Source organism: Salvia hispanica, chromosome 1 (genome assembly GCF_029641045.1).
Source record: "Salvia hispanica isolate PSC_SH4W2 chromosome 1, Shi_PSC_v1, whole genome shotgun sequence".
Classification (NCBI taxonomy): Eukaryota; Viridiplantae; Streptophyta; class Magnoliopsida; order Lamiales; family Lamiaceae; genus Salvia; species Salvia hispanica.
Window position 1 is genome coordinate 37759885 of NC_142692.1, and position 12248 is coordinate 37772132.

The following is a 12248-nucleotide window of genomic DNA, read 5'->3' on the forward strand; positions in this document are numbered from 1 at the left end:
AAACGGTCGATTTTTCAAATTTTTTTCTTATTTTATTATTCTATAAATACTCTATTCCTCTTCCATTCTCTTCCTCTTCCATTCTCCATTTCACACACACACACTACATTCATCTATTATTTTCTCTCCAATTGTTGAAAAAATGTCCGTCGATGGAAACTCCAGCGGCGGCTCCGGCAGGCGGCGCTCCGACGGGCTCGACTTGAACTCGTTCGATGATTGGGCGAGCATGTACAACTTTTTGGGTACTCCCGGTTGGTCACCGGACACCCAAGCCTCGACGACTCCGCCGGCGTACCAAACACCACATTTTGATGTGGATGCATACTATCGTCCTCCCCCCCAGAGGTACGGGCAATCGCCGGGATTATCCCAAATTCCGGAGAATTTTTTGCCGCCTGAACGCACTTTGCCCGACTGGCCAATAGCAATAGGTGGAGGCTCCGGCAGGATCGGTGTCAATGCCGAGGAGGAAGAGGAGGAAGAGGGCGACCACGGGGTTGTGGGGGACGGCAGCCGTCATCCATACAGCCAAAAGGAGACGTTGGCTCTGTACGACGCTTGGATCAGCGTCTTGTACGATTCTGTCGTTGGGAATCAACAAACCCACAAGTGTTTTTGGAAAAAAGTCACCGAAGTTTACAACGCACGAAGGCCGAAGAACACCTTTGCCCGCAACGTGAAGATGCTCCGCAGTCATTGGGACCGATGCGACAAAGATGTCAAAATTTTTTGCGCGATATACAGGGTAGAAGAGGCGAATTATCAAAGCGGAGCCAGTGGAGCCGACATTCTGAGAGCGGCGTTGCGGGTCTTCAAAGACGACGTCGGTAAAGATTTCAAGCATGTCGATGTTTGGTCGCAAGTCCACCACCTTGAAAGGTGAGCTGGCGGTGTCGAGTTGGGCTCAAAACGCACGAAGCACACGGCGCGTGGCCACTACTCGTCTAGTGATGGCGGTGAAGACAACACCTCACGAGAGGGCACACCAACAGATGATGCAGGGAGGTCTTCCGGTTCACGACGTCGGCCCCAAGGGACCAAGGCGGCGAAGGCGGCTAGAGCGAGGGGGAAAGGGAAGGGGAGGGGCCGTGGCGAATCAAGCCAGGCGGGCTTGGGCTCGGGCTCCGGCACGGGTTCGAACACTCTAATGTCCATGTACCTGGTCGCCACAATGGCTGACACTTCAAAAATGAATCCTCGCTAATTTGAAGCCCATATGGACGGAATTGAGCATCTGAAAGCTCAACTTGGTATTCAGGATCGATCTAACTTGGGTGCACCGCCGACTTCGGGGGATGATTCGCCGGCGGAGTAGTTTTTATAGTTTAATTTAGAGTATTTTAATTATGTATTTTTTTTATTTTTTAGGATTTTAAATTATGTATTTTTTTTATTTTTTAGGCTTTTAAATTGTAATTTGTATTTTATTTAATGAAGTTTGTTTTTATTAATTGAATTTGTTGGAATTAAAAATAAAAAATGAAATTGAATGAATAGTTAAGGGATGAGATGGTTAAGAGATAGTTAAGAGATGGAGGGATGCGGATGCTGTCTCTTAGTTAAGAGATGAGCTGAAAAGTACAATGGGGTCCATGAATAATGAAGAGATAAGATGGTTAAGAGACGGATAAGAGACATGGATGTGGATGGCCTTAATTTGCAAGAAAATGAAAGGATGATTCTCATTGACAATCGAAAAAATATGACAAAATCAATCATGATTGGACAACAAAATAATGTTATTTTAGAAAATATGATGTCATTTTGTTTTGAAGATAACATCAATTTATAGGACGATTGTGAAATATTGAAAAGTTATGGAATTGATAAAAATTTCAATTAAAAGTTGTGTTTTAAACGATAATTTTATCAACTAAAAATAACCAAGTCCCAACATATGGCTGAAATAAAGATTGAATATTATTCAAAATTGGAGGATTCCATTAGCTAGGCCATTCTAAAATCAATTATCAATCTTGATGCAATATTTGTGTAAATTCATGTTGAAGTGTTAATATGTGACAAGTGAGTTCAAAGTGAAGCAATCACATAAAGTACAAGGTCTCATTTCTATGTTTGGAGAAACAAAAATATGCAATGGGGATAGTGGAATTATTCTTATTAAAAGTAAGACAATTCTTATGCTACTTGTTGTATAGAGACTTACTCATTTCGAGATGGATAAAAGAATTGGTTGTCAGTTGAGGATAATGAGAGATTTTGGGTACAATTCTTGTTTTTATGTCTCCTTTTTCTAATGCAAGCAAAAACTTACTCACCTGATTCTTTTCTAATTGCACCCTACAATGGAAAATATTTTATTGATTCACATATTTTTACTCTTAAATACTCCCTCAGTCTATCATTAGAAATTTCATTAATTGTAAAAAATGAAACTAGATTCTTATTGATGGCAAAATCAAAATGGAAAAATAAGATTATGTTATGACTTGATCAATTTCAAAAATATATACATCAATGCATGGACTGGGCTGTGAGGAAATGATAACAAAAGCTTGTCATAATTTAAAAGAAAAATACAAGAATTATTTATCTTGTTCGATAAGATGTATATTTATGCCTAAACAACATCAAACCAAAGATTTCACTGTATAATTGTTGAATATAATTACAGTAAGAGGACATATATACGTAGGCAAAAGCAGTAAATCGTAGACTAATTTACTATATACGAAGTCCATGCTCCTAGGCTTCATACTCCAACACAATCGAATGAGATATCATGATCGTGAACTAATTTACTTTCTTTGAAACTCCATACTCTGACATGTCCAAACCAAAGATTTCACTGTATAATTTTTGAATATAATTACAGTAAGAGGACATATATACGTAGGCAAAAGCAGTAAATCGTAGACTAATTTACTATATACGAAGTCCATGCTCCTAGGCTTCATACTCCAACACAATCGAATGAGATATCATGATCGTGAACTAATTTACTTTCTTTGAAACTCCATACTCTGACATGTCCAACTCGTGGCATCTTGCCAAAAATTTTTTACCTTCTTCGCCTAAAATAATTACCTCAATACTCCCTCCGTCCCATAAAAGTTGAGTCGTATTCCTTTTTAGTCCGTCCCAACAAAGTTGAGTCATTTCCTTTTTTAACTAAAGACAAAACATCTAATCACTCTTATTTTATTCCATCATTTACTTTACTCTCTCTTATCTTTCCTACTTTTTTTCATCTCTCCTATTTATTTAATATAAATTCTTAATCTCCATGCCCAAAAGTTTTGTCTCAACTTTTATGGGACGGAGGGAGTACAATTTTAGGTTATTAAATACTCCCTCCGTCCCGCTTTAGCAGTCCCATTGGTTTTTTTGCCTTTTTTTTTGTATAAATGATAAAAAATAGTTAAAGAGGAGAAATGTTAAATTAAGAGAGAATATAATATAGAGAATAGTCTTATCTACATTATTGTCTCTTTTACTTTACTATTTCTCCACTTTAACTATTTTTTATTATTTTTATAAAAAGATGGCACAAAAGTCAATGGGACTGCTAAAGCGGGATGGAGGCATGCTTACTGTATTTATCAAATGAATAGAATAAGTAATTTGAGAAACGAAGGTAAAAACAATATGATGGGGAGAAAGAGACAAAAACAAGGAGTAACAAACTTTAACTCAATCGCATATATAAAAAGCCTACAGCAGCTTTAGGTTCATTCCCACTACTTCTGCTTCTGCACTCTCTTCTTCGCAGAAACGCTCAAAATAACTAACTCTCTCTCTCTCTCAACAATGGCGGATCCTAGTACCTACGATTTCTTCAAGCTCAGCGCTCATTCCTCAAACAAGCTTAATTCTCCGTCAAATTCGTGCTCCAGTTCGCGATTGTTCTCCTGCCTCTACTGCAACCGCAAATTCTGCACTTCTCAGGCCCTAGGCGGCCATCAGAATGCGCACAAGCGCGAGAGAGCCGCCACTAGGCGAAATCTCGCCACCGGAGATGCGATCTCCCGCCTCCACAGCCATCAGCCCGGCGGCGTCGAGCTCAGCTCGCCTCCGGCCGCGGCGTTGTACAGTCACTGGTTGCAGCACGACGGATCGAGCACCGTCGCGCCTCTGGAGATGTTCGGCGGCGGTAGATCGGTTTCCGATCGGCTCTCGGTAGGTGATTCCGGCGAAAACGTAAACCTCGATCTCACGCTTCGCTTGTGATGATGATTCTGTTGTTGTTCAATTTTTTTTAAGTGGATCGGTTAATTAGGGTTTGAGCAAAAGGTTATGTGAGGGAGAAACTGGAGATGAACTGATTTTTAGGGGTGATTAATGGAAATATTAATGAGATTTATGTGCATGGTGTTAAAATATTTGATTTCACATTATATTTGAATCGTTGATCTGAGATAAGGAGGGCGTGGTGGTAGGGGTGGAGCCGCCGTTTAGATGGCGGCAGCCGGCGGTTTTAACAGAATCGTGACGTACGGTGATGAGCTCATCGCATTTGCATGCACACTTTTACTGTTAGCTTTCGTTTACAAATTTTAGACGTTTAATGTCCATTCATTATAGTATATTAAAATTACTACTCATAAGTCATAACACGCTTTTTAGTTGGATACATTTGTGTTTAAACTAACAGTAGTACTAAATGAAATTTGAGGTAGGAGTATAGTTTATAAGTGGAGACAAAGTGTAGAGGCGAGTCACTTGTTACAGTCAAATCTGCTCCTTTTCTTATGTTGATTTACATACATACTACTACATTCTATCTCATACAATACTATTCAATCTACTATTAGTATTTTATTGTTGGACAAATAGTGAAGTAAACAGTGTAATGTAATCAAATTTTCGTCTTTTCTCCACATTTTAAAAATAGAATTATATATTACTACCACAAATTTTGCAATTTTCGTAATTACCATATCTGTATCATTTCCGTCAAAATACACGATAATATGGCAGCCGATTTTAAATATATCATCCACCACATAAACATGTACTCCTATCTCTAAGAAAGAAAGTTAAGATTTCTAACATTGTCATAGCATTTTCACATACTTAAAAAATCAGTTGCTATCACATAAATGAGATAATTGTAAAATTGCAAATTTTGTTATTCGAAATCCAGTTTTAAGAAAGTGTAGAACGGCCGTGTTCAAAATTTTGTAGGAAGATGATATGTAAGAATCATTATTTTAGTTTTTATTAATTAACTTTTGCCACACTAAAATTAATTGGACCAGATCCTATGTTCATAGTAGTAGTAAGTGGAGTATTATTTAATTTATTTTTGTTCATATTGAGACTGCCACCAGCCTACTAATAAAGTCATAGTTTTATGATTTAAACTGTCACACTAATAATGTCTTTTGTGGTAAAATGAAAGGTAAAATCATCAATTATGGATTGATGAAATAGTTGTACTATTTATTTTGGTATGGTAAATTAGATCACTCAAGATACATTTATATAATACTTTGGCTTTTATAGTTTTGAAAAGGCAAAACAACATGCTATGATTGGAAAGCTGCGCACTAGTGTTAACTTATAGGTCCACGGAACAGTCTCCTTTCTAGAAAAAAAGAGAGCGAGCAAATTATAATGTACTCCTTCAAAGTAAGAGAATAAGAAATGTGATACTATGCAGATTAAATATTACTACTACTTATCATGTAGTAGTACAATATAATGTAGTAGGAGTATTTCTTTCTTAAGATAGCACAAATGGCAAAAGCCACTAAATAACTAAAACCATGGTATTATTTTGGTATACAGATACATCCAATAGCCTAAAAAAAGTATGTTAATGCCACTAGAAATGAATCAAATGATGTCATCTATATATAAAAAAAATGTAATGTTTGATTGAAATTCGTGGCTGATTATGATGAATTGTGTATAAAAAGTCATATTTATTAATCTTATAATGAATTGGGTATAAAATATTGTTTTTGTTATTCTCTTAAAAATGATTTTTCTCCAATATAGATCTAATTATTTTAATCTCTCGAATATTTGTATCAAGCGTTAAAGTCTAAAAAGTTTATTGAAAACAAAGTGTCACGCACCATATAGTAATAATTAGGAGTCAATATTGGTAAAATCGAATGTGGGTACCTCGGAATAAAATCCATGGATTGCTTGGTAAGATAGACGAGCAACAATGTGCCTATAAGGATCACTCTCTCTCTTCTTCTTCAAATAAGCAAGACATTCCTCCACTTCTCTCTTCACTTCCAAATACAATTCTTGAGCTTTTTCTCTGCCTTTCACTTCCTGCTTCCTTCCTACACAAACACACTCACACACACGACCATTCAACGATCATATCGAAACACGTTTTATCGCGCAGGAAACAGACCTTCGGTTTCTATAGGCTTCCCCAACAAGAAGTAGAAGCGGCCTGGGATTTTGGGTGCAATGACTGGAAGGTGAACATCTTCGTTCGAGACCTCTCCTGCAGCGTCCCTCCTGTGATCAGACACGTCCATGTGCATAAATAAGTGTTTCGTTTAAGGTAAGTAGTGACTAGTGCATGATGTAGAGATACAATGATACATACCTCAACTTCACCACCTCCTGTGTTAGCCCTTCTATAGCATTTTTTATGTATGGGATGTGCGTCAGATCGTTGTAATCCAAGAGTAACTGATAGAAAGATTCACAGAAAGTTAAAGAGTGTTCGTGTTTTCGGGTTGAAGAATGAGAAATCAGTGAAACAGGCTTACATGGCCTATATCATCTTCTCCGACAACACCAAATGGCACGATTTTGGCCCCAAACTTAGCTGCCACCCTAAAACTCAGGTTGTTCTGGCCAGAATAGTTTGAATTCCTCACCCTGACATTGAATGATAGCTGAGACAGATTTCATAATAAAATAGTACTGGTATGCATCGTAGGATATGTCAGGCCACTTAATATCACCTTGCGATGAAGGGACTCGCGCATTCCTCCAGGATAGAGTAGAACATGAGAATTTGAAGAGAGGAGCCTGTAGAAATTAGTTGCTGAGACCGGAACTGCTCCCATGATCCTCATATTATCGAAGGCCGAAAAAGGTGGTGGTATTCTTCCTTCTCTTAACTTGGTGAACACAGTCGGATGTGTCATTCCTCGTAAGGCAACGTCTCTTTCAATCCAAAAATGGGCCAAAAGTGGCACGACTTCAAGGCCAAACATCATATGATTACCGACATAAAGTACTGGTCCTTCAGAAGGAATTCCATCCAGACTTCTAACGATGTCTCCATTTTCCATTGTCGACAAGACCACAGGATTGAGGGCAGTTTCAGTCCATCTGATTGAAAAATAGATACAGTCAGTGATGACGCAAATACAATTATGTGCTGGAGATAGATAAGAGAGCTGAGATGGTGCATATTGTGAATGCAATTTCACCTATGTAAATCGTAGATTCTTTGAAATTCAGAACGGGTTGGTGGCAAGTAATCTGAGACATAATTGTGGTGTTCTCCACGTCTGTAGAAACTGGCACCAGTTAAAATCGAGACCAAACTGAAGCCATGCTCCTGCATCTCCTGAGATCAGCATGTGCAAAATGTACCATGAAGTGAGAGCATAATGTAATAGATCTATGTTCAAATAACCACTAAATAGTCTAATGATTCACAGGTAACAGAACTGTCTCATACAATAAAGCGGGGCATTTATGTACCAAGAAGAGGGTGTGGCCACTGCCTGCGAATACACGAACTTGACACTTTTGCAACACCTGACGAAGTCTATCAGCCTCTTCTCTACTTGGAAACAACTTATCTAGTCCGCTGCGTGATGAACAGTGAACCTCTGAATATAACATGGGTTTCCTTGATGAGGAAGAATAAAAACAAGAAACTGAATACTGACGACAAGATGAACTAATGAGTGGGAAGTAGAATATATCAATATAATGGATCTGTATTAAAATTAATATTCTAGAATTCTCTATAACTCTATTGATAGTTGATACTATCAAATCCAGAGAGATGGGAATAGGTTGACAAACCTTGCAAGTATCAACGTTTTAGCTTTCACTGCATGAAGTCGTGAATTGGAAAATGCAGCAGCTGATTTGAGCAAATTAAGCTTCCAGCGAAGTATTTCCACAGTGAATAGCTATGAAATAATAGTACATGAGAAAATACACAGCTTAGTCGGTGAGAACTAAGTTGACCAGATATAATTCTACAGAAACTTTCTCCAAATCGCCAGTTGTTTCAGAAAGGAAAATGACAAATTTGAAAAAGCAAAGTAATAGTTATATCAGCAAAACACTATTCTGTATGAGTGAACAACTACTCTAGGCAAATGACCCACCCGGCTACAGATAACACTGAATTTGTAGAATAAAACCGAGGCATGTTCATCACTGCTTTTATATGTTTATGCTACAAATAGGGATCTTACAGAAAGATATGAGGAGATTGCTATACTTTCCTGAGATAACACCTCAATCATTTGATCCAAGGGAAGACATTTACTCACTGCTGTTGTCACCATCTTTAAAGGGCTTCCTAATCAAGAAAAAACTCATGTGAATACAAATACTTATAGCTCACAAAACATAGTCATTTTCTTTACTTCAAAGTTCTTATCATCTAAAAGAATGTCGACCTAACAGTAAAGCTACGAAATAAGGCATGCTGAAACCGAGCTGCTCGGGCATCATCGTGGACAATGGCAACAGACTTAGTGGTTCCAACAGAGATTTTCCAAAAGAAGTGGCTGCACATAACAGATTGAGCAGACAAAAGATCCAGTTGCTTGGTTCTCCTCTCACAATGATCTGTACCAGTATCAGTACTACCTGGATTAGCCAAGATCAAGGCAAGATCAATCTCAGGATTACAAGCAGCAACAGCAAGCGCGATACATGCCCCCAAAGATTCTCCAACAAGATATATAGGTCTATTTGGAGCACGCAAATGCTCCGTCTTAACAGTACTTGCAACAAACCTCACCAGGTCTGAAAGATATACACCGTCTTTTAGTTACCATAAGGGGGCATTTCATTTTGTACATTGCTAATTATTTATAATGAATTTCATAGCCCTAAAAAGTAAATTAAATATGTAATCAGAAGTTTGTTGTCATCAGTCATGAGAAAACAAACAACCTGTCAATGGTGTTCTGTCTGCGAGGGGGATGTGCATACACCATATATCAAAAATCCTTTAGTGACACAAAAACAATCAAATTACATATATGGAATTCATTTATGATACTAGTACTCCATATAATGTAGAAGAGAACTCACTTTCCAAGCCTTTCATGCTCCATCATAAGCCCTAATCCCACTCCATCTACTCCTGCAAACTGGAACAAATTTAATCACAACTAATTCGATTTTTCAGTAATTTCCTTAACTGAAAATTCCAACCTCAGATAAAAAGCAGTCACAATTCGCAATAAAATAAGCTAACCAGGTAAATAGAGCAAATGAGGAGAATCCTTCAGCCTCGATCGGCACTCTAGAGGTGAAAACCACCTTGGAGGACCGTCGTCCGATCTACTAATCAACTCTCGACACTGATCAAAATAATTTCTCAAACTAGACGATCCTTCTTCCGTGTCCGTATCCGTCGCCGGATTCCTCCCCACAGCGTTGTTAACGGCTAGCTCTCGCGGCTGTTTCTCCTTCCGAACCGCTGAAGCATAAAGCGAGAGCTCAGACTTTGAAATTAGCCTAATATTTGCGGTGGCGGTGGATTCGTATCTTTGGCGGAGGATCGACGGCCATTTACCGGCGGCGATTGCTGCGGTTACGGCCATGAAGTATTTCAAAGTGGTGCGAAATTTTTCCGCATTGTGAAAGCGCGGGTGCGACTGTTTGAATATGATTTGATTATTTTGATAGAAAATGAAAATCATTTAACGAGTTAAATGAAATTCAAATTAAGAGCCTCCATCTTATAAGAATATGCACTTTTTTTTTTTAGTCTAAAATTTATTGATTGACATCATACGCAAGGTAACCTACGCCTTGCCACTCTTTTCTTTTTAGTCGTCCCACAAGGATATGCACTTTCCAATTTTGTAAACTTTTTTCTCTCTAAGAGCATCTCCAATGGGACGGATGTCCCGCCGCCCTTCCCGACGGACATCCCAAAAACACCTCCTGCCACGTCATAAGGACCTCCCACAACACTGCCACGTCATAAGGACATCCATTTGCACAGTGGCAGACATCCCCAAGGACATCCCGACGGATTTCCACAATAATAAAAATTCACAAATTTATCAAATTAAACAATTTATGGAATTAAACAATTTACACAATTAAAATTTCGACACAAATACGGGAAAAATGCAACGATTTTATTTAAAAAAAACATACATATGCGTTGAATCTATATAGTTTGCCGCTAGCCGAACGAAGGTCTCGCTGCCGGGGGTCCGGGGGCGCGGAGTGCCCCAGGCCCGACGGTATGATATGTTTTTTGTTTTAGTCCTTCATTTTCAATGATAATACACGCGTTAGAGTTTTTACAAAAATCATATATATAGAGTTTGCAACGAGCCGTATATATAGGGTTTGCAATGAGCCGTATATATAGAGTTTGAAAAAAAAAAAAAAACAATGAAAAATCGCATCGGGCGTCCCCCGCGGACGTCCGTCAGTATGTCACAATGGCGGACGTCCCGCGAACGCCGCGGATATCCCTTGTCCGCATCAGACATTCGTGTCCGTCTCCCTCACCCGTAATGGCGGACGTTGCCGACAGACGTCCGACACGCTGGTCCGACGCCCGCCGGGACGTCCGCCATTGACGATGCTCTAATATGGTAGAACTCATTTCCCACTAACAATACTTTAATCACTTGTTCTCTCCTACTTTAACGATTTTGATTAAAATTTGTGTCGAATCCAAAGTGCATATTCTTTGAGGACGGAAGGAGTATTTCTTAATTTTTCTTTGGTATTTTTACTTTTTTATTAGAATGCTTATCTACTTGGAGTTGCATGAGTAATTATCTGTTTACTTTATTAGTCATTGTGTTTGGGACTTATTCTACTTATATTAGTGGATTGTGGGGTCTACTTCATAAAATAAAAAGTTTAGAATGTTCATATTCAAGGGATGGACTAAAATGAAAAGAGTTTATAATTTTAAGGAATGAAGGTAGTTGTGTTTTAAGTTGGGATGTTCAGTGCCGCGACGATGGAAATCAAGTTTAGGAGCGGTTCGGTTAGACTCAAACGGGATGGGTGATATTTGTGATCGGGTTTAGAGATTTTGTGACAAGATTATGACTTCCATCCATGCATATCATTAGGAGTGAACAAAATATCCCAAAACCAAACATATACTCCACTCGTCTCTACATTATTTTCTCTCCTACTTTATCATTTTCTCACTTTAACTATTTATTACTACTATCGTTTTTACAAAACGAGTGTTCAAAAGTAACTGAGACTGCTAAAGTGGGACGGAGGGAGTATTATACTCCAACAGCGACGAAGCCACACTGCGGCCTGGGGGGCCACTGGGCCCCCCAGCCATCGTTCCTATTATTATATATATATGCTTTATTACAACACAAAATCAGTGCTAACGCAGTTGGTCATTGGGGACTTCTTTCATCTGTGTGGCGTGGTGTTCGAACTCCATGAACCACAATTGCTTTTTTTATTTGTGCAGAGCACTGATATACTTTCTTCACTTGTTATTTATACACACCACTTAAGTTAATTTCTATTCATGTTTTCAATTTATATATTCTTTTTTTTCTATTTATATATTCTATTCATTTTATAAATTTCCATGGTGATTGGTGGTCCCTTTGCAAAACCTTTTTACTTACAATTTTATCATCGTACAATTCTTACTTTCACACATCCACATCCTCTGATTAATTTTAATTTTAATTTTAATGCTTATTATTTGTGTCAGTTAACTTTGCAACATTTGATTATTTTAAACAGTAAATATTTGCATAGTTGATAAAATAAATAGTTTTAGACTTCAATAATACTCATTAAGTATGTAAATATTTTATAGTACTAATAAATTTTAAGTTTTAAAATCTACTGGTTAGTCTAAAAAAATACTATAATCTTTATTCATTTATTTATAATCATCATTGAATTTCATCTTAAAGAGTTCTTATTAAAGATTCATTGAAAACTAATCAAACTTCTCTTATTAAAGATTCATAGATAATTAACCAGTAAATATATATTGTAAAATATCATCATTAAATAAATGAAATAAATAATTTATTCTTGTGATATTTAGTCGCCGATAAAAAGTATTTGGACCC

The 12248-nt window shown here is 37.8% G+C and overlaps 1 protein-coding gene and 1 pseudogene across 2 annotated transcripts; one reads left to right on the forward strand and one right to left on the reverse strand.

Moving 5' to 3' along the window:
- Positions 1-3728: 3728 nt before the first annotated feature.
- KNU (C2H2 and C2HC zinc fingers superfamily protein) lies at positions 3729-4327 on the forward strand. The gene has a single exon (XM_048120446.2). It carries the CDS (start codon positions 3775-3777, stop codon positions 4192-4194), a length of 420 nt encoding a protein of 139 aa, XP_047976403.1. The 5' UTR covers positions 3729-3774; the 3' UTR covers positions 4195-4327.
- A 1685-nt stretch (positions 4328-6012) lies between these two features.
- LOC125220769 (phytyl ester synthase 2, chloroplastic-like) lies at positions 6013-9774 on the reverse strand (annotated as a pseudogene). Its single transcript, XR_016137091.1, has 14 exons — positions 9407-9774; positions 9241-9292; positions 9100-9155; positions 8791-8949; positions 8598-8708; positions 8391-8497; positions 7990-8099; positions 7660-7768; positions 7383-7522; positions 6909-7281; positions 6711-6822; positions 6545-6630; positions 6344-6453; positions 6013-6269 (listed from the first exon to the last, which is right to left on the reverse strand). The product of XR_016137091.1 is annotated as a phytyl ester synthase 2, chloroplastic-like (transcript).
- Positions 9775-12248: the final 2474 nt, after the last annotated feature.